We start from the raw sequence: 26,609 nt of genomic DNA, 5'->3' as shown, positions 1-26,609 counted from the left end.
CCAAGTGCCAATGGAGTAAATTAGGCTCCTTTTGTATGAGACAGGTATTCTCTAACCTTTAATACAGGGAGTGTTTTAAAAAGGCATTAGCAAACTCTCTGCTTCAGTGCTTTATGGTATTATATTTCTGCTACTTCTGTCACACTATAATTAAGATCTTGTCAGACTCTATGCTAAATCAAGATAAGCTTCACCAAATATCTTGACTTTCAAAATTTCATGGAGCTGAAATTTCCCCTTCAAGGTGTCAGACGTTAAATTGTAGGTGTTATCATGGTGGGTTGGGGGAGAACACAGAGTTTTTGTTTTGTATTGCTTTTAGTATAATTTTAAGCTTTTTTTTTCTTGTAAAGAAATAAAATGTTAAAAAGCTGAGGATTAAGTTGTATTTATTGTTTCTGCCAGCTTTGTTCACAAAAGTTAAAGTCATATTTCTTAATTGTCCTGCAGTTAATTGTAGAATTATATAACAATCGAGTTGTAGATTATTTATTGTATGTATATGTACATGTATATACTTACATGTGTTCAATAGTCTTACATAATCAAATGTGATCAGATTTATGCCTAGGAGAGGACATATCATAAGAATATTGAAATGAACAAGCAGGTAGATATGGCTTGTTTATCAGGCCCTGAGTTTCAGGTTAAGAGCAAAAAAAGAGAGACCTCAACTTCATAGTCCATCCTTTTTCTTCTTTAGCATTAGAATTCACCAAGAAATTTATGTAGTCTGCAGTATTGACCATCTTTTAAAGGCAGTTGGGGCCTAAAGTGCTTCTAGACCCTCTCCTGCCAACATCCTTAGCAACAAGGGTTTCTGTGATGTGTCAGGCACATTATCAATACCCCTTGTGTGATATTCCAACTAGATATTATCGACACCTAGAGATAAAGAAATTGATCCTCAGAGAGGTAAGTGACTTGTTCAGGGGAATATATCTAGTAAATAGTCAGCTAAGTTTCAAATCTCTATCTAATATATTTTTAAAATTGTGATAAGCACACTTAATGTGAGATCTACCTTCTTTAAAGATGTCTAAGTGAACACTAACGTATTGTTAACTATAGGCACGACAGAGTAGAGCAGATTTTTAGAACTTACTTATCTTGCATAACTGAAACTTTTTACATCTTGGACAGCAACTCCCATTTCCCTCCCCACTACCCCTTGGCAAACAACATTCTACTCTGTTCCTATGACTTTGACTGTTTTAGATGCCTAATGTAAGCAGGATCATGCATGTGTTATGCTATTGGTTTATTTCATTTCATGTAATATTCTCCAGTTCATCCATGCTATTCATAAGGCAGGATTTCCTCCTTTTTTAAGGCTGAATAAAATTTCATGGTATGTTTATGCAACATTTTTTATGCATTTATCTATCAATGGATGGTTGAGTTATTTTCATATTTTGGCTATTGTAAATAATGCTTCAATGAATATGGGTGTGTAGATATCTCTCCATGATCCTGATTTCAGTTTCATTAGATATATACCCAGAAGTAGAGTTATTGAATTACATGGTAGTTCCATTTTTAAGTTTTTTGGGAAAAGTCCGTATTGTTTTCCATCGTGGTTTTACAAGTTTTCCATATTCATATCCTTTCTAACAGTTGCAGTCTTTTGCTTTCTGTTTGTTGGATAATAGCAATCTGAACATGTATGAGTTAATATCTCATGATTTGATTTGCTTTCCCCTGATGATTATAGCTGATTCGAAAAGCCGTGCTTTGCTCATGCTTCTGTATTCTTTTCTATCTTTTTATTTTATTGTTCTTTTATTATAGTTGTCCCATTTCCCCCCCTTCGCTCTCCCCTGCTCCACCCACCATATATTCTTCTAAATCTTCTTAAACATTTTCACAGTTCCCCAAAATGAGCATCACCAAGCATCTTAATCTGTGCTTTGTCACAGGAAGCACCAAGACCCTGGGGCGGGTCCAGGCATCTGCCCCAAATGGACAAATCGCTCTCTCCTCCCATTATCTTAAGTAGTGGTAATTAGTATTTCCTTTGACTTAGCCCTTAATGCGTATATCTGACAGTAGATGTAAAACAAAAGAAAGCCACAGTTGAAGTTGTGGTTTTGTATTATATGCCTCAGCAAAAGAAATGAAGAAAACACTTATGCTGGGCACTCTTCCTCCCTCTAGTGGCAAAGTAAAATCACGAGATTTCTGATACTCTCAGATCCTTTATGTGAGGCTAAAAGTATATTGTCAAAACTCATTGAATATTTTTTATTATGTTTCAAGTTATACTTTGAGCAGAGTATAGAGAATGAGTTTAATGATTCTGGAATTAAAAATAGGATTCAGTCTGATGGCTGGGATTCTAGACTTGGTGCTCTTTTTGACCATTTGGAGAATGAGGAAGATGATATAGTATAAATTGACTTCATAATGTTTTGTTAGTGTGAGATGGCAATGCAGGACACATTGTGTCATTCTTGAAACACAATGGATTGTGATTACAATGCCGTTTTAATCAAAATTTTCTTCAAGAAGTGTGTAAATTCTTTTTATTTGTACAAATTAATAGTATTACTAAAAAAAGACATAACTCTCTCTTCCTTGGGGCTTTTAAATTGTATGTTTCACCTGTTTCCTCCTACTTCCTATAGGCATCCTGATTATGAGAAATGTGTGAGTGAAAATGGGAGGATTATAGTTTATATAAGACCCGTTACATCATCATCACTAATAAATTAGTTTTGGGTAGGAAAGTTATTTTTTGAGTGTTACACAAATGTATATTCTTTTAGATGTATTATAGTTGATGGTGAACTGGACCCAGAATAAGAGAAGCCTAAATTCAGTTCCCAAAAGTGCCTACTGTTAGCTATGTGACCTTGACCAACTCACTTAGGTGAAACATCGGTTTGCTCTTTGTTGTGGAGGTAACTGCCATTACAGGAGATTATAGTGAGGGCTGAATTTAATGAATATGAACTTACCGTTGTTCACTGAAAGCACCGTATGCCTATTCTTACTATTTATTCCTACTATGGCTTGAGAATACACACATCCAGCACTTGAAATGCACATGAATTCTGTTTTTGCTTCACGTGAGTGCAGACATCTTAGAAAACTGCAATTCTTGCTGCAAACATCACCAATTAAACTTTTATTTTCAGATATTTTTTCAAGATCCTTGAAATGACTGTCAACATTTCCAGAGCAGATTTGCCTGAAGACAGTTTATTCAAGGGATACTCAGTGGGAAAGAACCATGTATGGCAGATAAAATACAAAACACTTAAAAATAGGTTGCAGTAAACTCTCAGGCTGTGGGCACTTGAGAAGTTATTATTGTTGCCCCAGTCCTTTCAGAGTCATCTATAATGTAGGCTGAGAAGTCCTGCAAGGTAGCGGCATTAAATCGAAGGGACAGGTGTTAGGAAGTTACATTCTAATACAGAATCTAATATATTTCAGTAAATACAATCTCTGTCATGTCAGCACAACAGTGTGTGTCAAGGCACACCAAAAAAGAAAAGGGAAGGGAAGGGAAAGAGAGAGAAGGAAGGAAGGAAGGAAGGAAGGAAGGAAGGAAGGAAGGAAGGAAGGAAGGAAGGAAGGAAGGGAGGGAGGGAGGGAGGGAGGAAGGGAGGGAGGGAGGGAGGGAGGGAGGGAGGGAGGGAGGGAGGGAGGAAGGAAGGGAAAGAGGGAGGGAGGGAGAGAGGAAAGGAGGGAGGGAAGAAAAGAAAGAAAGGGAAAGAGAGAATCAACTCCCTTAAAGCTCCAATGAACACGATCCTCAAATTTCCAATGGACATGATGTTCTGATTTAATGTGGTGAGGATTTTGAGGTTGTGTGAATTATGGATTCTGTTCATCTTGCTGATCCTAATGCAGCAAGACTCAAGGCAAGGGCAATAGATTTGAGAAATCAGAATAGTCAGATGTGATTCCAACTCAGCCACTTCCAGGCCTGTGAGCTGGGTTAAAACTCCCTTGGGTGTAAGAGTCTTTGTAAAAAAACCCTAAATGTCTCCCAAGTGTAAAATACGGCCAATGATCCTTACATTGTCTAGACAGAGAATTCACAAAACAAAGAAGCAAGCAGAAACCTCTATATCACAAATATCCTAAAAATTCAAGTTGGAACCCTGGCCTGTGTGACTTGATTGGCCGTCCCATGCACCAAAAGGTTGTGGGTTCAGTTCCCAGTCAGGGCACATACCTAAGTTGTGAGTTCAGTCCCTGGTTGAGGCACATGCAGGAGGCAACCGATCAATGTCTCTCTCTCTCTCTCTCTCCTCCCCTACCCCCTTCCTCTCTCTAAAAATTAGTAAATGTATATTAAAACATTTTTTAAGAATTGGAACCACAGTATTGAGTTCTCCCTCACCTGTTTACCATGCTCTGTTATTTCCATTTCTTTCTTCTGTGCCTTAATGCTTTCCACAGGATTGGGAAGAGCTAAGCACCTTCCTGAACATGACGGTTTACGCTTTCTTTTTTCTTCTTTGATTCCTCAAGCCAAGAAATTTGCAAGGCTACTGAAGTCTTCATGTGCCCTTTCTGTGACAAGAACTGCTCACTCCAGAGACTCAATGAAAGCTGTATCTATGCCAAGGTGAGTGTGGACCCCTCACATTCTCCTTCCGGAGCTCTAGGTAGTAGAAATGACTCCAGTAAATTGCTTTTTACCAAAGTGAAATGTTCCCAAGGGTCTCAACCCTCCATATAATTGACAGTGGAATAAGATGTCACCTCATGACAATTGCAAAATGAGTATATTTTTATTTGAAAGTTATTGTTTTCCTTTGTTTTTATAAATTGATTATTGCCATCATAGACACCAAGGTTTTCTTAGAATAATGTCTAAATTTCTTTTAGGAAAAGATGATTTTTTTAAAATTGGTAATGATTATGTTTGAATCTTCCATGAAGACTCATGAAATTAAAATACTTATAATTTTATAGAAAAAATGAAATAACATATCAAAAGCTTTCAAATTGATGCCTATTAAAATCACCTGAAGGTTTTTGTAAAACTCCTGAAATGAAAGTAACTCCCAGAACAATCAAATAGGAATCTTTGGGTTTGAAAGCTAGACATCAGCATATGTTAAAACTTCCTGAGTGATTTTAATGTGCACACAAGTTTGAGAAACTAAACTTCACAGTTATTGCTTATTTATAAAAGCATTATTAAACTATAATTAACATATAATAAAACGTACATATTTGTAGTGCATAAATTGGTACACTTTGATTATATATATATATATATATATATATATATATATATATATATATATATATATGTATCTGTGAAATCATTACCACAATCAAGATAATGAACATATCCATCACTTCCAAAAGTTTCTTCACTCACTCTTATTTATAATTCCTGCCTCCTACCCTCCCAATTCCACCACTGTACTCAGGCAACCAACTGTTTTCTGTCATTATAAGTAAGTTTGTGTTCTCTAGACTGATGTAGATGGAATCCTGTCTACAATGTGTGATTTTTTTGTGTGGCTTCTTTGGCACAGCATAGTCATTTGGAGATTCATCCATGTTATAACATCCATCAGCAGATTATTCCTCTTTACTGCTGAGCAGTATTGCATTATATGACCATCCCAGAGTATATCTATCCATTCATCTATAATGGAATTTGGGATTGTTTCAAGTTACTACCATTATAAATAAAGATGCTATGGACATTCATCTACAAATCTTCCTATAGATAAGTACTATTATTTCTGTTGGGTAAAAACCTAGGAGTAAAGAAGTTGGATTATATGATAGGTGAATATTCAACTCTAAAAACTGCCAAACTATTTTCCAAAGCGTTTATACCATTTTGCAGGGGTTTTTTTTTTCCAACTTTTTTAATTAATTTACTTGTTTTTTTTGTTTGTTTGTTTTGTTTTGTTTATTTATTTATTTTTAGAGAGAGGGGAAAGGAGAAAGAGAGGGAGAGAAACATCACTGTGTGGTTACCTCTCACTCGCGCCCCCAACTGGGGACCTGACATGCAACCTAGTTATGTGCCCTGACTGGGAATCAAACCAGCGACACTTGGTTCGCAAGCCGACGCTCAATCCACTGAACCACACCAGCCAGGAACCATATTGCAGTTTTGCCAGCAATGTATGAGAATTCCAGTTTTCTATAAAGTCAGTAACCCTTAGGATGGTCAGTCTTTTCCATTTTAAACGTTCTCATTGTAGCTTAGTTACTTGAAAATAATTTGATTGCTTGAGGTCTTGATTTTAAGACCTGTGACACGGGCTCACAGCACCGAACACTGTGTACCCAAGAAAAGCAAGATCTTTCTGTGTACTCTACTCAGAGCACTGGGGATAATGACGGCTTCCTGTCTGGCAGTGGGAATAGGCACTGTTCTTGTCTCTGAGCTCCTGACACTGTTATCTCTAATCCTTTGAGATGTTTCTTTCCTCGGTAGTTTCCTCACTTACATGTTCACTGGGCACTGTCTGGGTTGCCCCTCTCTGCGCCCTGGTAACTTTCAGTACAGTAACCTCAGGCAATCACAGTATTTGTTACCAAGCAAAGCAGGGCCCATTCACGTGGTGTCTTGGTGTAAGACCAAACAATCAATGTTGAGAAAAAACAGGTCTTTACTTACAATATTCCAACCTTGGGGCTCTGGGAGCACTTCTACTCAGAGCCCTGTACTCCCACGAGACCCAGCACTTCCCTTTCTCCCCAAAAGACTATAAATCGGTTATGATTCACATTATATGAATATTAATGTGTACCATGCTGTATCTCATGGATATATTTCTAAAAAGTTAATAGTTTAATTTACTGAGTTAAAAAAAAGAGCTGAGATGTGTAACCAGGCTTACCAAGAAAACAATGAAAAGCTTTTTCAAGGAAAATAGTGCATAAACTATGACAAATTATGTCCTTGCAACCCAAGTATTGTGAAGTGTGGCTTTTTATTTGCCACTCCTCTAAAAGTATGGCTGCTTCTGAAGCAGGGAAAAGCTGCTATTTCTTAGTACCTTTTAAGTCCTCATTGTAAAGTCTCTGTTGGAACACTCTAAGAGGCCATTGCCTGCTGTAGGTCTTTTTCTAAAGGGAAGCAGACAGCTGTTGAGTTGGTGGTAGCAGTGGGTGTCTCTGTGGGATGCCTCTGCAAACAAAAAGCTGGGTTCCCCTGCTCGGTGTGATTTTATGAGCTCTGTAGGAGAATTTCTTTATGGGTTTTTTTTTTTTTTTTTCTCTCCTGTACGTAAGATATACTGATGATCTACTGAAGATCATTATGAAGAACAGTTTTTATAACATCCCAAGCCTTAACAATCATAGCAGTTTAGAGCCATACAAGACATCTTGCACCTACCCACAAGCCATCAAAATGAGCCCATTCTGTGGATAATAATATTTCAGTGATGTTACATTACAGGAAAACACATCCTACCTTTATCTGTTTTACATATTGTTTGCAGTGTGTTCCAGGTGTTTTAGTTAAAAAGCAATTTAATGCCCACATTGAGCAGCCTCTGAACTGCAGACTGAGAAAGAAAGAAACCATTTTATTCCCACTTCCCTTATAATAATTTTCCTTTGTTTTGTCCCTGACTTCTCTCTCCCGTGAGGTTAGCGCACCTATTTTCTCTATAGTGTTTATGGTAAGTATCCATTTAATGTCTCTCACTAACGTGCACATACAGTGAAGGCTTTATGCAAATGAAAAGAAGCGAAGGGGAATTGAATTTACACTTTATTAAAATCATACAGTTTGGCAACCCTGAAAATTGTATTCAGTAACGTCATAAAAATGTACATTGCGCTTTATAAAGCTTCAGGTAATGTCTGATTCAAAATCACTTGCATTGTATCCTACGTGTCAGTGATTTATGAAACTTCTGAAAAACAACTTAAGATGGAATTCATTGCCTCTTATAGCCACTCCAGGGTCACGGTCAGTTCTGAAAGCTATCAGAGAGTAGGGATAGCACTGTGATACCGTGCCATTGGAAGTCTGCTTCACTAGTGGAATTCTGCATTTTGCAACTTCCTCAATCCTGGGTGTATCGCTAACAGGAAGTACAACTAGGTATGCTTCAACTGAGAAGCTGACTTCACACTGTAGCATGACTTTCTGTGGCCCACAAATACTTCCTCCGGGTGCTAGAACCATTTCTAAGCCGAAATGAAGATGGAGTCCAAAGGGAATAAAAAGGAAGAGAGAAGAAAAGAGAGAAATGCTGATCCTTTATCTCTCCCCATGAGAAAACCACATGAAACAGTTGCAGGATCCATGAAATGATCTCATACCTTATATTTACAATCTATAAAATAATATGATTCCACTGGGAAAAAATTATAGGACCAAAATGCAAACCGCAATTCGTTCTACCCGATAGTGTGACTCATAGTTTTGTTTGTTTTCCATTAAGGTGACATACTTGTTTGATAATGGAGGAACAGTCTTCTTTGCTATTTTTATGGCAATATGGGGTAAGTATGTTTTTCCATTACTTACTTCCTAGCTCTCATTCTCTGAGGCTATTGCTGTGTTTCTTCACACTCACACTTGCACACACACACACACACACGCACACCATGTATCGATTCAACAAAGTTTTTTGCTTTGATTGCCCTCTTCACACATTCATTGCTTCTTTGGAAATTTATTTCTTGCACTAATCCTCTAATCCCTAAAGCCTGGGACCTTCCTGTACTAAAGCGTATTTGTTTTGTGCCAAAAGCAGATGGTAATTAAAAACAAACTGCAATATGCTAGAATCCAAGTTAAACTTCTTGTATTTCCTTCCTTGAAACTGAGGCCCTGAAAAATTTTTGTTTAACATTTCCATTTATCTATTTTTTACCTTACATTTTTCATATATATACAGATCCAGAATCGATTCTATGTATGATTGATCAGTAATGTCTAATACATAATAAATTCTGTTCCTATGTAACATCTTAAAAATGTGAGAATTATGTACAGGTACATGCTTTGGCTAACTTTTGTGACCATGTTCCTCACTGAATTTTTAAAGTGCCCAATTAATGGAGGCCTAAAGTAGAAGACAAGTTTGAATTCCCCATCCTTTGAAGAAAATCGGTTACTTTCCTGTTTAGGAAAGCTTTTCTAACATAACGCTATTGAATGCAAAGTCATGGTCAACTTGGCAGCTCAAGGGACTGACCATATATGTGCTGATGCAGAAAAGTAAACTGTACTAAAAAGCAGGTCTCTCTCTCCCTTTACCTAAATTTCCCAGCAAGAAAACTTCTGTGCCATACTGTCTTTCTAGCTTTAAGTAATTTTTTAAAATTTACTTCCAGTGTTACTTCAACAGAATGTCAACAGCGATGTATAAACGTTAGGATTACAGGGGACGCAGTCAAGAGTCCATCCATTGGTTTTTGGCCAAAAAGAAAAAAATAGTAAAAATGTAGTTTTGTTTCTTCATTTTCATTGAAGGATATTTTTAAATTAAATTATCAAGCAGGGCAATCAAGATGAAATCTTTCAGTCTTACCTGAATCCACAAACATTTCTTACTAAGAAGAAAATAGACCAAAATACAAATGAAGGTTACTCAATAGACGCTTCAGTTCAAGCAAGAAAGGAAACCTTTTAGATGACTTATCTTCTCTTTCTGTTTCTGCTACTAGTCTCAGGCTTTTACAGTTCTTCTTGGCACAAGCCACATGACAGTGGTCTCGTTTCAGCTTTTGGAAAATGGGTTGGTGCAAAGTCCAGGATGTAGGTAAACACTTGCCATCTGAAGCCTTTTTCCCCTTAGTTCTATATTGAGGTACGGAGTGGAGGTATGTCATCCATAGGAATGCCATCACGTGCATTTTCTCGGCCTGCTGGCATGGATGAATCATTCACAGTTTGGTTGTAATAACTAGCATTCCCAAAACTCACATCATAAGGTTCCGGTGCATTGTCTAATCGCAGAACTAAAAAAGTAACCCAAGAAAAGTGTTTTATGGTGACAGTGTGAAAGATGCATACACGCTCAGTTATCCGCTACACCTTAGGAATCTTTCTAGGTCAGTTAAGGACTTCTGTCCTTTACACAGGCTTTGCAGATATTTGTTTTGAAATTTTAAATAAATAGATCTTTTTTAAGCCACATTTTTTTCAAAGACTATGAGAAGAGTTTAACTTCCAAAATTTCCCTGCTGGTGGACCAAAACTAAAGGAATGAAAGCATATTATTTCCTGAAATCACAACAAAAACATAGGAATACCTTGTATAAAGAAGTATAGACAAATGTCTTATTGTCTTGAATTCTGTGATTTCAGAGCCTTGTAAATATGTTTTGAATTTTTACATCTGGTGTAAAAAATAATTTTTAAAAAGTGAAGAGCATTAATTTTAAAAGCAGTGTCATTATACTACCAAGTGACTTCACGTCTTTATGACTGAGCCATTGAACATGGTGATGGAAGAAAACTATTTGTAAAAGTTTGTGTTTCCTGTTGATAGAGTCAACTTATCGTAGACTTGAGGTTTCATGACTAATGATAAAGAACTTTATTTCTTTTTCAACAAATAGTCAATTATTACTTTCTTAATGAGCTTGAATTTATATTCAAAGAAAACTTGGCATGCAGGAGATACTTTTAAATACTAAAGCAGTGACTAATTGCTAATAGATTAGTAATCTGTTCAGTGAATATTTTCATCTTATCATTTTCTTAAGCCATCTCTTTCTTAACAAACTGGTCTCCCAGGAACCTTAAGGATTTGAGAAAAGTTTCCTAATCTGTCTTGAGGGAGTAAAGTAGATGGTGTGAATGAGTTGTTTTCTTATTGCCTCAATCACAACGTCTTAAATTATATTAATTTAATAAACTGATTTTTTTGTATGTCGTTACAGATAAAGAAAAAATCCTGAGGTTTTTTAAAAAAGTTTGAAAATGCTTGTTGTTCTAAATCCTAGCCTTAAATTTTGAAAAATTTCACTTTATATGTATTGCTAGAAACCTAGACAGAATTCATTTAAACTTACAAGTAGTGGATTTGGTTCTGAAAAAGAGCCCATGACAGTCATGATTTGAAGTTATCAAAAATCAATAAGACTTTACCAGTGGAATCCACCAGGGTCATTTAATTTTTTTTTTAATGATAGCAAGAGTCCCTTGTGAAAAACCAGTAAACAAAGTGATGAATAAAGCATTTAAAGTTATTTCTTTTGTGCTCTAAACATTGAGTTATTAAGATCAATCTCAGTGCTTAATTCTTAGCAGTTATATTTTTTTATTCAGAGACATTATTGTTCTTTTTCATCATACAAATGGGAAAATCCTGAATTTAGGTAAATTGTGACTTTATGTAGCCAAATATGCAATTATTTAGAAATCATGTTTAAGAGACTCATTAAATTAATTGTAGAGGTCTACTGTATCTGTAAAACTTGTGAGGAGCTTTTAATTACAATATGTCTTTGCTCAAATTACAGCTAATAAAAAAATCTAGCAATGCTAACAAAACTGACCATTTTTTTCTTAATATCATAACATTATCTTCCAATTTCATAGATTTATTATAAGTTCAGGGATTATTATTTAAAATCAACTGTGATGAAATGAGCAGCAGTTTCAAATATTTTGAATTTTTTCTCACAGGTTCATAATTATTTGAGAAACAGAGTAGACCAGAATAAATCCTTGGCCTGTTCCTGTCATATGAATCTCTGACCCCCTCTAGATAATGTAGTGACCATTAGCAATCAACACTTAATTAAAACCACTGTGCGAAGATGAAGTTGTGAAAGTTGTTTTTACCTGGTTCGTTTCTATCATCATAAAGTCGCCGATGGGAAAATGAATTTGTTTTCCTTTTTCCACATAGTAAGTAGCCAACAAGAGTAAGCAACGAAGCACCCAGAATAGCACCTAAAATGGCCCCAAATACTACTCCTGTATTTCTATTCTCTAGAGAAGAAAAGAAAAAATAGTTTACAAACAAGAAAAATAATTGTTCAAAGAGTAAATACACACACACACACACAAACACATGTGGACTTCTTATGTACCACAAAGAATGTTTAACAATGTTGTTGTTTTTTTTTTAATTAGGTAAGGGTGATATTGTGTGTGTTATAAAGTATTTAGTATTTGGAATATATTTGCAAAATATACTACCTGATTAAACCAAGTCCTAGTTTTATAACAGTGTTTCCTTAATTATCAACATCAATAGTATTGAAATGTCATGTGCCTGCTCCATTAAGACATAACTTCTGTGTCGAAAGCTATATTGTTTTCAATCAACTCTAAATCTCTGATGAGTTTTAGTGGTGAAATGAACTTTCAGCTTGTTTCTATGATAATTTGGAAGTAAAAATCTAGGAGTAAGTGGGTCATAGAAAATGAATCCACAAAGCTCCAAGTAAAAAGGCACAATAAGGAAGAAGGAATATATCCTGATAAGGATATTTTCAAGTAGAACAAATGACCAAAGCAAGATGATGTCAATGCCTTGCACGTAAGGAGCAAATGTGCAGGTCTGAGTTTAAGAGAACCCAAAATTTCACTCTGTCATCCCCCTTTACCATGTACCTATCTGAAGACTATCATCAATAAACAACTTACTGTACCCTGTACTCATATTTAGTGTATTTTGCTTTTAATGATTTTTAAAATTTCTTGAGAAGCTTACTAATTAGATAGGTGAGAGATCTTATAGAGTCTCTGATTCCATATGAAGCCCTATTTATTTCAAAAAATTAATCTTCACACTGGGAAGTTGGCAGCAAAATTATTACTAAAATAAATGTGAAACAAAGTTAATGTTTTTTTACTAAAGAGCAATGGTAGGAGTGGTTACTCAATGTTCTCAATATTTATTTTGAGTTTAAAGAGACAAAAAAAGTATTTTTAAAGTATTTCTGGTAGAATATTAGAGCATGTATGAATGAAATAGATGCATTAAAATTATAGTTAAAATGAAAATATATGTACATATAATGCATTGGTTGCAGAGCTATAATAGAGCCTAGGTTTCAGAATTTAAAACCCTCCCTGTACACTAGCAACAGTTTTCAAGTAGAAACTATATATATATAGTGTGTATAAATATACACACATATATACATGATTTGGTGTTTACATCATTAATATAATCTGTAAATTAGTTATATTAGAAATTTGTGAGTTTGTAGGCAAATAATAGTATTTTTTTAGGTTTCAGGGAAACAGAAACATGGTTAGATTAAAAAATAAAACAATGAATTTTCATTAAATATTAGGGATATTTTTCACTTTAGGTTTTAGTGCTTGATGTAATTCTTAAAAATGAAATATAAATATGCCCCCATAATACAATTTTCTTCTGATACTCTCAGCTAAACTTCATTTTATGGTGTTCATTAGGTACTAGGCTAAAAATTAAGGAGGATTTCCTTTTGTTGAATTTATTTACTTTTTTAAAAAAAATTAGTGTTTTATTTTCCTGTGATTGCAATGTTGTATCAGATAACTTAGAAATTTACTCCAAGTTTCAAAACTAACATTCATATATTTTAAAGTTCATTTTCATAGTATTCCTAAGAGCATATGAAATTTCAAGTAGTCTGGCTAAAATTCAGTGAAAATTGTCACAAGTGTCTCAAAACAGTGTCACCACCTCAGTCTCTATTTCTTTTCAGCCTAACCTACTTCTCCTCTTGGCCCACTGTCTCATCATGTTTCCATACAGTAATGACAAGCATGTGCTGACTTAAGTTCTAAAATTCCTTCACTATTTCCAATAACTATCATGGTTACCCTAAAAGTGAGAACAGCCTGAGCTTTTGTGGTCTCCTCCCTTTTTCCAGTATGACACGTTCCTTCGTTGTAATCCCTATGACTTACTTGGACATTATTTCACATCAAAGGAAAGTTAAATATCTTTATATTTACCTTCTTGGGGGTCTGATGTATTTGGAAAGATTTTTGAATTGTTGGTGAATTTTAAAGTAGGCTGTAGAGTCATTTCCGGATAGGGGGTGAACCCTGCCACACTGTCACTGGTTGTGTTAAGCCACCCATCTGGCTCTGTTGTCATGGGATTTGCCAATGGGGTGGTTGGTTCCGAAGGGAGGATGCTAACTGTAATGGAGCTGTTGTCAGTTTTCATGGTGTCATTGGCCAAAGACCAAGTGAACTTTTCCGAAGATACAGCAGACGTAGTATTGGGAGGTGCTGAGACGGACAGAGAATTTTCATCTGTTACAGATGAGGTTTGAGGCAATTTAGAAACAAAGCTGTGGATCGAGGAAGGGCTTTCAGAAAACAGGGGCGTGGGTCTTGTACTCCAGGAAAGGTCTGTGGTCACATTACTGACAGGATCTATTGTTGCATTACTTCTATTTGATGGATCCGTAAGAGAGGTATTACTTGCTTTGTCGTTGAAGGTTTCTCTGTCTTCTTTACCCATGTTGAAATTTGCTTCCCTTCTGAAAGGAGCAAATTCTTTTGCCATATTTTTTAAGACTTCATCTACGTTTTCTGTTGTGTTGACTTCCAGACTTTCTTTTCCATGGCTTACAAATAGTAGTAAACTAAGCAAAGTTGAAATCAACAGAATTTGGTTTGAGGTCAACATTGTAGCTTCCTTTGGTATTGGGGTTATTCAGGGGAATCTGGAAGAAAATAACAACCATTTGAATTATTAAATAAAGATTTACATTTTAAACGTGATAAAATCTAGAGACATAATGCTGAGATAATAATACCATATTCTTAATTCCAAAAGTTTGTTTTCTTTGAATTATGTACTAATAGTAGAATAACCGAGTTGTATATTCTGTATAGTATTTTTTTCTTCCTTTAAGAAACTTCCATGCAAAAATTTGTCAGGCCAGACACCACTATTCTACTATTTCAAATATTGTGTGTGTGTGTGTGTGTGTGTGTGTAATAAGTCAATCTTTTTAAATATGGTAAATATAGTGCATGTAGATGTAGAGCTGGCTGATTTCTTCAACCTATTTAAAGAAAACATGTTCTTAATAAAAATGTAATTTGGAATATTATGAAAATGATGTTACTGATTATACGCTAAAACTAACAGTTTAAAATGAGTCATCAGGGACTCAACTTAAAAAGATTTTATTTTACCTAATTTGAAATTAACATTCATTTTTCAAAATACTTTTCATAATGCCCTTCATTCAGAAAGACTTTTAGATTTTAGGATATTGTTTAATGATATTTCTTTATTGAATTAATGAAGGATCTGGTTAGGAGTACGTGTGGAACAAATTACCTAGCTAAATAGTGGGATTTGAACCATTATCCTGACCTCCAATCTGAGCACATCATTTTGCTTATTAAATGTAGAAGTGCTTCCAATTCATAGATAGCAGGATATGGGGAAAAGGGTTTTTAAATTAGATTTATATTAAATTTATGTCTTCTGTCACAAATGACCTATGAAAAACAATTATCATAACCAGCAAAAGTTTTATCATAATAATAATAATTATACTGACTTCACATTGTTGTTGTGAAGACAAAAGGAAATTATTTAAGTAGAAGTACTCTGAACAATATCTGGCCTAAAGTAAGCAGTTAATACACATTAACTTCCACTTCTTATTATTAAAATATAATATTTCTGTGTCTTACACTTGACAAAGTTTACAGTATCATTCCACTTGATCATTGCATTGATTCCTTAAGACAGAAAGAATAGTTTGTATTATCCCGGTTTGCAGACGAAGAAACTGAGGTTCAGAATACCTTAAGTAAGGGAAGCTAGTAACACTGAAAGGCAAGTCTACTGACTCCAACCTAACTAGATGCTAAAATTAAAAGTGTCTTTTATTGAAAAGTCTATCCTTTTAAAAAATATTAGGTTATTTCTCCTCAAACAATGGAGCCTGAAAAGTGATTGTATGTTCTTTGAATTGAACCTTACAGCTTATTTTTCACGAAAAGCCTCCAGGATGACTGGGGAACAAAAAAGAAGAAGATACTCCTGCTATTACTTAAGTCTAGTGTTACCAGCTGTTGTGTAAAAACTCTCCCAGAAATTTTTTACAAATATTTTTTAAAGATTTATTTATTTACCCTGCCCAGGGAACAAACTGCAACCCAGGCACATGCCCTGACTAGGAATCGAACAGCTAAATTTTTGCTTTGCGGGATGACACCCAACCAACTGAGCCACATGGGTCAGGGCATATACATATTTTTAACCTTGATGATTTTTCATTCGGGTCTGAGGAATTTCTAAGTACTCCTCTGAATATCTTTTGGTTTTAATTATCTTTGCTTAATGAAGTCTTCATAATGGTACCGCTTAAATATATCTGTAACACCTCCTAGTATTCTCATTTCTTCAAAAGCTTTTAGCAAGCAGTCCATACTTGTGGATTCTCAAGGTTTTAGGATAGAATATCTCCCATGCCTTACAATTAACACTTAAGAAAAGCCTGACAGACGTATGAGAACGTTCAAAGGGACATTATTTATAAGTGTCTCCAAACTAAACATCTATCAGTAACAGACTGGTTAATAAATTGTGTAAGGTTAATGTGTGGTTATTAACAAACTAGAGCTACACACATACACACACACACACAAAAAAAAATAAGTGTGATCATCACGAATATAATGCAGAGCTTAAAATGCCAGTTGTACTGGCATTTCATGTAAATTTCAAAAACAGGCGAAAAAAAAAAAAAACTAGAATCTTAGATGTCAGCAAAGTTGTGGGGAGTCAGGAGACAGTACTGACAGAGTGGACATGGAACGGGCTTCTCTGTGCTCATGATACTCTGGTTCTTGACCTGGTGGGGTTACATAGGTGTTTGCATTTTTGATCATTCTGTTTATTTATATTTAATTAACTTTTTCATTAAAAACAAGAAAATCAATTTAGGTCCTAATAATTGTTAACATAACTGGAAAACATATTACTATTAAGCATTTTTTATATCAAATGTTTTGCATGTTTTCTCACTTAATTCTTACTAAAAACAATCAAACAATAAGAAAGGGATTTGTAAGCCTATTTTACAGATGATTAAGTGGGACATAAAAAATGTATATAATGTGTCCAAGGACACATTTTCTAGAAACACACAACTAAAGAAACAGAGTTAAGATTCAAACCTTGGCATTAAAGCTAGTAATTACTTATTTATGGAACAAAAACGGAATATGGAATTTAGTCCTCAGCTTCTTTTAGAACTTTTCCCATCAATGTTGTCTTAGCACAACTTATACAATTTTTATTATTTTAATTAGACCAATTTATAATCTCATTTTTTAAGCACTGGAGAAATTGGCCTTCTATCTAAAGTGTCTCTCAGACACACTAAATCCACTTTTATCCTAATTTAATCAATTTTAACAACTGTCTCTCTGGTTTCTAGATAAACGCCTTTACCATGTAGTTTATAGATTAACATGAACAAAGCACAGATGATTTCCCGGACCTGTATTAGTTTGCCAACATTTCATTAAACTGATGCCACACCTAGCACATTTTTAAAATGCAATTCCGTTGAGTTAAAAAATATTCACAGGTACCTTTTCAGAAACAGCCTTCTCCTGTGAACTCTGTCAGGTTCATGGCAAACATTCCAGCCTTTGTCATTATCTACTACCAGTGATCTGATTAGTTCCTGAATTGTACTTGGTCACCTGTCTTCTCATTATTATGCAGTTTGATCTGCTTTGCATCTATCTAAGCTTTCTGGTTCTTTTCTTTCTAATAAAGTGGTCACCAGAGGGTAAACAAACGCCCCTTAGCTGTTCTTCTAACTTTCTCATAATGTTACTCGAGAAACATGGCATTGAGTTTTCGTTCCTTTCCCATAATGCAAATCCACTTATCAAGAGTCAACAAAGTGAGTTTTGTTGTTCTTTTTCCCTTTTGCCTGTAACTCTGAACCACCAAGGGGATCTCTCTACCCTTCACCCAGCTTTTGATTGCAACGTGAAAACCTAAGGTATCAATACCCCAAATGAGCCAAGCATTCTGTTACAGCTTTTAATTTATCTCCAGGGGAAAGAAGAGGCTGAGAAGGATGAGGCAGAATGCTATGAGTACTATTTGCAGCTCGTTCCTAAATTAATACAGTTGTGAATATAGACTTATTCCTGCTGTCTGGGTGTGGCAGTGGGGACAACTTGGCCTCTGTTCTCAGGCTTCTTCTAAGAGAACTGCATTACACCACTTCCTCAGGTCCCTTCACCTTAAGGGAGAGAAGAAGCTGGGACTTGAAACCATTAGCTATTCTGCATCCCAGTTCTGGACTTTTGCTGAAGCAAAAACTAAGCAATTTTAATTAAGTTCAATCTCATTCTGAATTGAATAAAGCACATTAGAAACAGCAGAGGTTCATGGAGGGGATAGAAAAGCTTCAGAAGGCGATGAAATAAAAATGTATTATGTCTCTTTGTAGTTTCCTCTCAGCTTGTCTCTATCTCCAGAGTTCAGATTCTTACACTATGTCACGAACTGTTGTGTAAAGCTAAGTTAGGCTGGGTGAGGGATGGCTTGCTTGTGTGTGCCCAAGTTTGTCTGTCAGCCAGATGCGGTGCAGAGAGAGACAGAAGGTGAAATGAAAGAAAAGTGAAGTCGTAGTGGGAGAGAAAATCAGGACAACGAACCAGGTAGCACCATTTCCCCCTGCCCTGTTCTTGCCCCTAGATGGGAACTCCCAACAGAAACTTTAAGGCTGTAACATAAGAACAAAGCTGAGATCATTACAAACTTGAAAAACTACTAAGATTAGAATTATCCTAAAGGGAACATAAAAAAAGAGAAAGTCCATCCACTTTGTGATAGCTTAAACACAGATTAGAAACATTTCTGTATATATTGAAATATTTGTATCGTTTCTAGTATCTGATAACTTCCAAAATATATTTTCAGAGAGTGTGAGCGTCACTGTGTTTAAAATAATTCCTTTACACAGAGAAAATGAGCACTACTTTCTCCCTTTCTTTGGTGTTGGTACTAAAAAGTGGTTTCACATTACAACTTTTGTATGGAGGGCTGCAGGAGGTGGTGAGAGAGAGAGAGAAAAAAAAAAGGGAAAAAGATAGAAAACACTGGCCATTATGGGAAGCAAGTCCACACCGTACAGAATTTTGCTTCTCCTTAAATGCATGAAGTCATTATCCTGCCCACCTTCCATGTTTGAATCATACCCATTTTATACCAAGCTTTGAAAATAAGAAAATACCTTGTTTTGTGTCAGGTAAATCAACCCATGCAAGGGAAGAGAAATGCTAGTCATTCTAAGCTGAATAAAAACCAAAAGTTTTAAATAAAAACATTAGTTCAGCTACACTGAGGGGATGATAATAAAAATATATTTCTATAGTAAAATAACTAAAGAGCATACTGTGCTGCTTCTCTCTCAGTTGCTTTTGATCACTTCTTGTTATAGATCTCATGCCACAAAGTGGGACAGATGGGTTTTGTTTGTCATTGTCATAGGAAACTCAGTCTGACATGTAGCCAGTGTCCGAGGCAGACTTTGAGTGTCACTATGAGTGACTTTTCCAATCTTGGGCAGTTTTGCTTCCATTAAATGAAAGAGCCACACTATATGAGGACATAAGGAATTATGACTCTATAAATGCTTTTTTTATAGAGTTTTGAAAGGGTGAGAAGACAACTAACCATAAAGTAGGATTGTACCTGAGAACCATAGGCATATCATTTTACTTTTATTAGCTTGGAAAAAAGAAAAGAAAACCATAAGTTTCCTACCCACCCCACCCCCGCAAAATAAATAATTTTCAAAAGTTTGTGAACATCATTCTAACTAAACATCTGAGGTGTGCATAAATCCAGGAAAAATATAGAGAATGTCATACTCCTTGCCAGCTTGGGCGTTCTCAGTCATAAACTTCAATACTGAAATTATTAGGTGAAAGAGTGCCATGCTTAGAAAGAAAGACTTGTCTCCAAAAGAAATATTCTTGATCCAAATTCCCAACCATAGGCTTTTCAGCCTTCTGTCTGATTTCACTGTCTAGAGACAGCCTCTATGGATCAAATAGAAAGTGGGTGAATGCTAAAGCAAGATTAATTTTAAGAAATTGTGTTTACATATTTGTTCCATGGATTTCTTCTGTAACAACTTACTTAGACTTTAGATTTCTAGTGAGTGGTGGACATGTGTACATATCATGCTAAGTAAAATCATATACACAACATTTTCCCAAATTTTTTAAAGAAAATCTTTAGAAATGTAATTCATTGTATTAGAAAATTGCTATTTAGAACTATCATATTCTAATACTTTTGCAACAACCTTGAAGCCCAAATGCATAATTGAAATCTAAATATTCAATTTACATTCATGCTAGAATCTCCACTTAAAATGTTTTTACTAAGAAAGGACCTAAGGAAACTCTTTCTTGTAGTCACGAATGTCTTAAGTAAGGTTTTTATTTTAGCTCTTCAATTGGTTTCATTATCTAGTACATTTGGCAATAATTCTTACAGTTAACTCATTTAGTGCAACTGCTCATTTGGAAGGTAATTACTTAATGAAATAACTACCTGTCTTACTTAACAAGGGTCTTTTTAGCTCCCTCCCAGACCATGTGTCAAAATTTGAGCCTACTTTGATTCTCTTTGGAAAAATCAGTGAAAGAAAGAGAGGCAGACAGACAGACACAGGGCTGTGAGAGGAGGAATCCTATGTAACCCAGTAACACAGTGACACAGCACCCAGCACCCACTTACCTTTAGGTCTAGAAGGTGCTCGCAAACAGGAACTGAAATATCACAGCGGTCTCAGCTCAAACGAGTCTGCCGTGCGTGAGAGAAAGCGATGGGTTAAGTGTGACGACGTCCCTCTAAGCAGAGGGTGGCAGAGAAAAAAAATTAGGTGGAGCTGGCTGTTTCTTGCTTGTGTAATAGAGCACCCAAGAACCTGACTGACCTGCTTCTCAGCTGTCAGCCTGAAGATACCACCTCATTCAGGCCTTTAAAAAAAAAAAGAAGTCCAACCCTCCAGCTTTCATAGGTTGGTTGTTTTGACTTTGGGGCCAGCTAGTTGTCTTTAAGCAGAGGCAAAACAAAGGACATTTATTCCTTGCCCTAAGTGAAAAAATGACAAAGGCTTTGGTAATATCCCTGGTGTATCAGGAATTTTTGACACATGCTGGGTTCCCACTTTGCAGGTGAGGAAACCAAAATGAGCCACACCCTGCACCTGTTGCTCTGCTCCGGCCCCATGTTGTGCTCTTGACTTGGAGACGAATCTTTCTTTACCATAGTGGAATGTTCTGTTTGTGTACGTAAAACCTGAATGGAGAAAATGTAGTGGGGTCCGTAGTGAGGAGCCTTCTCTGCAGTGCTCTGAAATCAGTTTTCTAGAAAGTTACACTTAACACAAAGTGAACTGATGTGTATTTGGGATCCCTGAGAAAGCTGTAAGCTTTAAGTTAGAAGAAGTCACCGGGACTGAGATGGGATTTCTCGCTGACTTGCAGAAGTTTGGGGAGTAACTGGGGGCTGTCTCCAAATGGCCACATGATCCTGAGAAATCCTGGGAGCTTTCTCCATTAAGTAGTTTCCATCCTGTGTTCTCTTTGCTTTTACTCTCAATTTCGAAGCTGGAGAGTTTCAGAAGTGCCCAGGTAATGCTTGATTAAATACTAGAGTTGAATAACAACCTGGCACACTTCCTTCACTTCCTTTCACGGCTTATGAAAAGGAGCAGAGTGAAACTGCACTTTCTGGGATATTCTGAACATCAATATTTGGGGACTGGCGCCAAGGTCTGTTCAGCTAAGTATGCCTGAGGTTCATGCTTAGTTTCTGTTGTGCAAGGAGATAAGTTTCCAGTTGCTGAGAGAGAAAACGAAACTAGCTAAGGTTCAGGAGCTTCGAGTTGAATGCAAAGAATCTTGCCCAGTTAATTGGCCCGGGGAAAGAACAAGGTAATTCTATAGTTTTTAATTTTATGAAGCCTAAAGGACTCTTTAGAGTTTGATTATAAATTAAGCCAACCCCTACAAAAATGTCCACTCAAAGGATATTTAAGCTGTATCTGTGCTGGTATGAAGAAAAACAGGTTAAATTTAATGAAATGACTGGTTACTAAGCAACTTTAAGATTAGTCAATCACTGGGGAAAAAATTCAGCTGAAAGAAATATTTTATGCCCTGCTTAGAGAGCTGAGCATGACTTGGCAGGATTGGATGCTCCATACCCTTAGGAATTTTTCTAGATATGTGCATGAATATATTACCATTTTCTGACTTGACCCTTAATTATAGTCTATACTAAGCAGAGAAATTACAAGGCACTTTTACTACAATTCTCTGCTTTCACTGCCATAAGAGTCAAAACTCATGTTCCATGACCCTCTTTTCTGAAGAGCCTAGCGATGGCCTCAGAATCCTTCTCACCATTGCCCTCCTGACAGTCATAACCAATTCATTAGAACTGACCCTGGAGATAAACCCTATTTACTCCTTCTCATGCGCACAACAGAAGTAAGTTATAAATGAAAACTATGCATAAACTTAATGTCTTAATTACTACTTCGTTCACTTAGTTGTGAAATCACCTAAATTGGAGTTAAAAAGTAACTTTTTGTCAAATAACCAAGTCTCACTGAGATACATGCTCAGGTGTATGCCATGTTTTAGGAAAAGCCAATACCATGTCGAACCTTGTTTCACTAGAGTTAACTCAACAATAAGAGACAATTTCCTGACAAGTTCATCAGCCAGACAGCTGAGATGACACATAGTGCAATGTTTACATAATTTTGTGCTTACTTACTATGGTGCTTTTCAGCTGGCACTCATCAATTGCTTTACACCCATTAATTAAGCCTCACAGTACATATTGGAAGAAGAAACACCATCTCTTTGTTTGGAATGGTGGAACCACTCCCAAGCGGATTTTCTAGAACATTAAATCACGTTATTGTCACAGATGGATCTGGAAGTAGAAACAGCGTATTTTGGGACCATGTCTCAAATAAAATCAAAACATTGTTCTAGATTTAAAAAGGTATTTTTATCAAATCCTATAGCATCTCATGACTGATACTGAAGTCACACATAGGGAATTTGTTCCCTTAGGTCAAACCCATTAATAGCAGGTTATGGGTTTGAAGCAGAATATAAACTGAATTCATACTTTTTTCTCCATATAGAAGCATGGACACATTCAGCAACAAAGAAATATTTGATCAATAATAAAATAAATAATATGATATCTATATTCTTTGAGGATACCTCAATGATATTTGTTATAAATACAGGGAAATTGATGACTGGAAAATTTCTTTAAGGATGATAATTGTTTTAATATTCTGTTAGAAGAGAAATAGAGGGATCATTCTCATGAATGCTAAGAGTTGTTTAGCATACAAGTTTATTTTTTCCTATTAAGTCATATGGTATTATATTAGGGTCTTCTTCATTTAACTATCGGGAAAATGTTAGAAACTCCATTTTGGTGCTAAGGGCTTCCTAGAACTTTGCCCTTTGTTAAGGTGAAGTTGTGACATAGTATATACATATATGTGTGGGTGCGTACTTGCGTGCATAGTGCATAAATGGGGAGTGAAGGAAGGCTGTAAAGCTGATAAATCATATACAAACTTTAATTCAGACATAGTTTAAGGAAGTGAATGATATAACCATGACGAAACCTGTTGCATTCCTAGCAACACATTTACGTCAACATGTTTTCTTGGTAAATGTCTTTATGAAGACAAGCAACTAAAATCGAGTTGATGCTAAAACTTATCTCATTGCAGTAAAAACTATTAGGGATCCAAGGATGCCTGAATCAATTTTTTAAAAAAGGCATGATATCCTCGAGATATTATAATAACAGATTGGATTTTATGTTTAATAGTCATTGAATCTTGGAATAAATTTTAGCATTTTATTATTAATTGTAATGATAAGTCAATCCAAATTGTTTTTTAAAAAGCCTTGTGTTCACAAGAAATTTTTTAATTAATTTTAATTTCTATTTATATTCTTTGTTGTCTTAGTGAAGTGTGACAAGATAACCAATAAACAATGTAAGTCATAAATATGAGTATAAAGTATAATATTCTTAGGTATAAGTAGATTGAAAAGATTTTTTTAAACTTGTCTTATCTCCTTGCCCTGCACCAATTTCTCCACAGCACTTAACAACCAGCTAGCATACCCTGTCTTACTTACTTTTTATTGTTCTTGTACTAGAAAGCTCACAAAAGTAAGCATTTTTTGTTGCTTCCTTCATTACTTTTTCCACAGGGCTGAAATAAGTCCTGGTAAAGACTAAGTGCTCAAGGTGTATATAAATGAATGAATAAATAAATTAATGGATATATGAACAAATAAATACATTTACTATAATCACAAAAAAATATGTGAATATACTAAGGATAAGGTATCTGCTAGCTCATTTTTTTTCTTCTTAGAATATTCTTCTACATATTGGTTCATGCAGACCTGAAACCTGCCTCTTTTTCACTTAAGGGTAACGCTTGGACATATTTATAGGCTTATACATATAGATCTTTGATCAGTTTCCTTTAGCAGATGATAAAAGATGAGATCTAGTTCATAGGAAGAGCTGATGTTAGCCAGGAGTGCATAAATTTTATATTATTACAGGTGAGAATAAAGAGGCAATGGGCGCAGGAGTGGAGAGTGGGTAGATATTGTTTGGGTGGATAATTTCTTTTGAATACTTTATTTTCCATGATGACAAAGACAGCCAAATTGCGACTGAGAGTGATATGATTGTAGGTTCTGGATGTTAAGGGAGAAAAGAAAGGACAACAGCATAGCAGACTCAAGGATCCACTAAAATCCATGTAAAATGAGACAAGTCACCCAGGATAGCTGTAATGTTACCCAGCAATGTTAATGTTCATTGTAGATAAAGTAAGGTTTTTAACTAGGCTTATGTTCAAACTATGGGTTCATGACAAAGTGAGAAAAAGTCTAGAGAGCTGAGGGTATATGCAAGTGAGTGAATGAATGTAATGATTGACCAATACATAAAGAAGGAAGTGAGGGAATGAGGGGAGGAAAAGACAGTGATAATATGACGGGTCAAAGGATTGAAAATCTGGGTCAGGGGAGTATTGAAATTGGAGTTCAGAGTATGTGAATGGGAGGAATGAAGGTGATAATTGGATATTGTGGGTGGGGTTGCCATGAAAGTGCATGAGTGATATGGAGTAGGAGAAAATAACTTTGAAAGTAGAGATCAAAGAACTGAGAAGCTGAGGTCCTAGAAAGATTATCTGCATATATTGTAATTTCCAAGAATTATTTCAGGAGTTATGTTGGTAAGAGTTACATACACTAAACCAAGAGTTTAAAAATCTTCAGAGACGTTGAGAGAAGCGTCCCCAAGGAGTGTTAGATAACTGCCACAGTAAGAGATAGTAGGAAGTAAGGATTGGTAATGTGAAACTCAAATCTGTGAATCTTTAAGGAGGAGAGAGAAAAATGCTCTTGAAGCATCAGTGAGACACAAGAAATTCACTACCTCATCTTCAGTACCTATGGGTGTGGGAGACAAATAGCCACCACCTGAGAATGCCACATGGAAAGTGGGGTTTCAGTGGCATCCCAGGTGTCAGAGCAAGAATAGAGGCAACATAAAAACTTTGCTGTTGATGACTTTGAGTAAAAGAGGACATAGTGAAAATATCTCAGAGTTGGGAAAGAGTAGGAGATGTTCACAAAGGAAATCCCCATTTCCTTAGAACTAGAGGATTAAAATCTAAGGGTTAAGGCATGATGTGAAACTGTGGTCTTCATGGGGTAAGTGATATGAGTACAATTAAGGAGCAGAGTGATTTAGTCCTGGTGGACCCTGGTGTGGGGGGGGGTGGGACAGAAAGGTGTGTGTGTAGAATATGGGTATGAGGACATCTTGTCAAGATGCAGAGCTCTGGGCTTCCTCTGGGCCTCCTGCATAGATGAGCTCTAAATGAAACCTCTTATTTCTAGCACCCCAAACAACTTTTCAGCCCCGCAAAAGCAGCCTGCTGGGAAATAATATTGCTTTCTTTAGCAAGTACAAGATATTCTGTTGTGCGGGAATACCACACATCTGATTCATTCCTCTCTGATAGAGTATACTGTTATACTTTTCCTTATTTTAGAACCCTAAAACCCTAAAGAGGGTCTACCCTCTTTACATTACAGTTGCCCGATTTATAAACTACGTAATCATTTTTATATGGACTTAATTAGTAAACGTACAACCAGACATAAATATAATAAAATGGCAAAACTAGCAAATTGATGATATTCTGATTTATTGTGCCATCTTTAGGAAAAACTTAAGTGATTTATTAATGCTTTCTAGAAATATATATATCAAGTCAGAGAATCAGAAAATCCTTGATCTCTAATTAGTTTCTTTCTGGTTATTAAAGTTCTAATAGCTAAATAACAACCTCGGCAGCAGCATTGCATGGAGTTTAGCTGCTGAGTGTTCTCAGCACTGAGCCATGACCCAGAGAGGGGCAGCGTGAGGGAAGAAAGAAATGCCCTCTAGGTCTGTACTCTCTGAAGGAAAAGTCTTGATTCAAAAGCTGAGGCAGAAGAAAAAAAAAATTTTATGACCTGATGAGGATTTTGAAATCAAGTCTACAGGCAGCAAATAACGATGACAAATGGCTTTCACATT

General features: G+C 35.8%; 2 protein-coding genes across 2 annotated transcripts in view; one reads left to right on the top strand and one right to left on the bottom strand.

Annotated features, from left to right (window-relative positions):
* The window catches only part of ANO3 (anoctamin 3), a 284,046-nt gene that overhangs the window by 214,204 nt on the left and 43,233 nt on the right, over nucleotides 1–26,609 (top strand). Inside the window, exons 14-15 of the mRNA XM_090263144.1 lie at nucleotides 4,489–4,585; nucleotides 8,397–8,457. Of these exons, the coding sequence (XP_090119270.1) occupies nucleotides 4,489–4,585; nucleotides 8,397–8,457 (158 nt within the window). The remainder of the gene's footprint in view (nucleotides 1–4,488; nucleotides 4,586–8,396; nucleotides 8,458–26,609) is intronic.
* On the bottom strand, nucleotides 7,701–20,881 carry MUC15 (mucin 15, cell surface associated). Its single transcript, XM_090263145.1, has 4 exons — nucleotides 20,676–20,881; nucleotides 13,874–14,595; nucleotides 11,756–11,905; nucleotides 7,701–9,921 (listed from the first exon to the last, which is right to left on the bottom strand). The coding sequence occupies exons 2-4, from the start codon at nucleotides 14,556–14,558 to the stop codon at nucleotides 9,761–9,763; spliced, it is 996 nt and encodes a 331-aa protein (XP_090119271.1). The 5' UTR covers nucleotides 14,559–14,595; nucleotides 20,676–20,881; the 3' UTR covers nucleotides 7,701–9,760.

The sequence above is a fragment of the Furipterus horrens genome, unplaced genomic scaffold, assembly GCF_987537825.1.
Source record: "Furipterus horrens unplaced genomic scaffold, mFurHor1.1.pri manual_scaffold_2, whole genome shotgun sequence".
In the NCBI taxonomy this organism is placed as follows: Eukaryota; Metazoa; Chordata; class Mammalia; order Chiroptera; family Furipteridae; genus Furipterus; species Furipterus horrens.
This window is presented reverse-complemented; position numbering and strand designations above follow the sequence as displayed.

What these genes read in the sequence shown, in the direction of transcription:
- MUC15 (XM_090263145.1), bottom strand. Translation starts at nt 14,558, where the DNA reads ATGTTGACCTCAAACCAAATTCTGTTGATTTCAACTTTGCTTAGTTTA. An exon ending in TACATCAGACCCCCAAGAAG is followed by an intron (nt 11,906 to 13,873) that starts GTAAATATAAAG and finishes TTTCTTCTCTAG; the next exon opens with AGAATAGAAATACAGGAGTA. An exon ending in TGATGATAGAAACGAACCAG is followed by an intron (nt 9,922 to 11,755) that starts GTAAAAACAACT and finishes TTACTTTTTTAG; the next exon opens with TTCTGCGATTAGACAATGCA.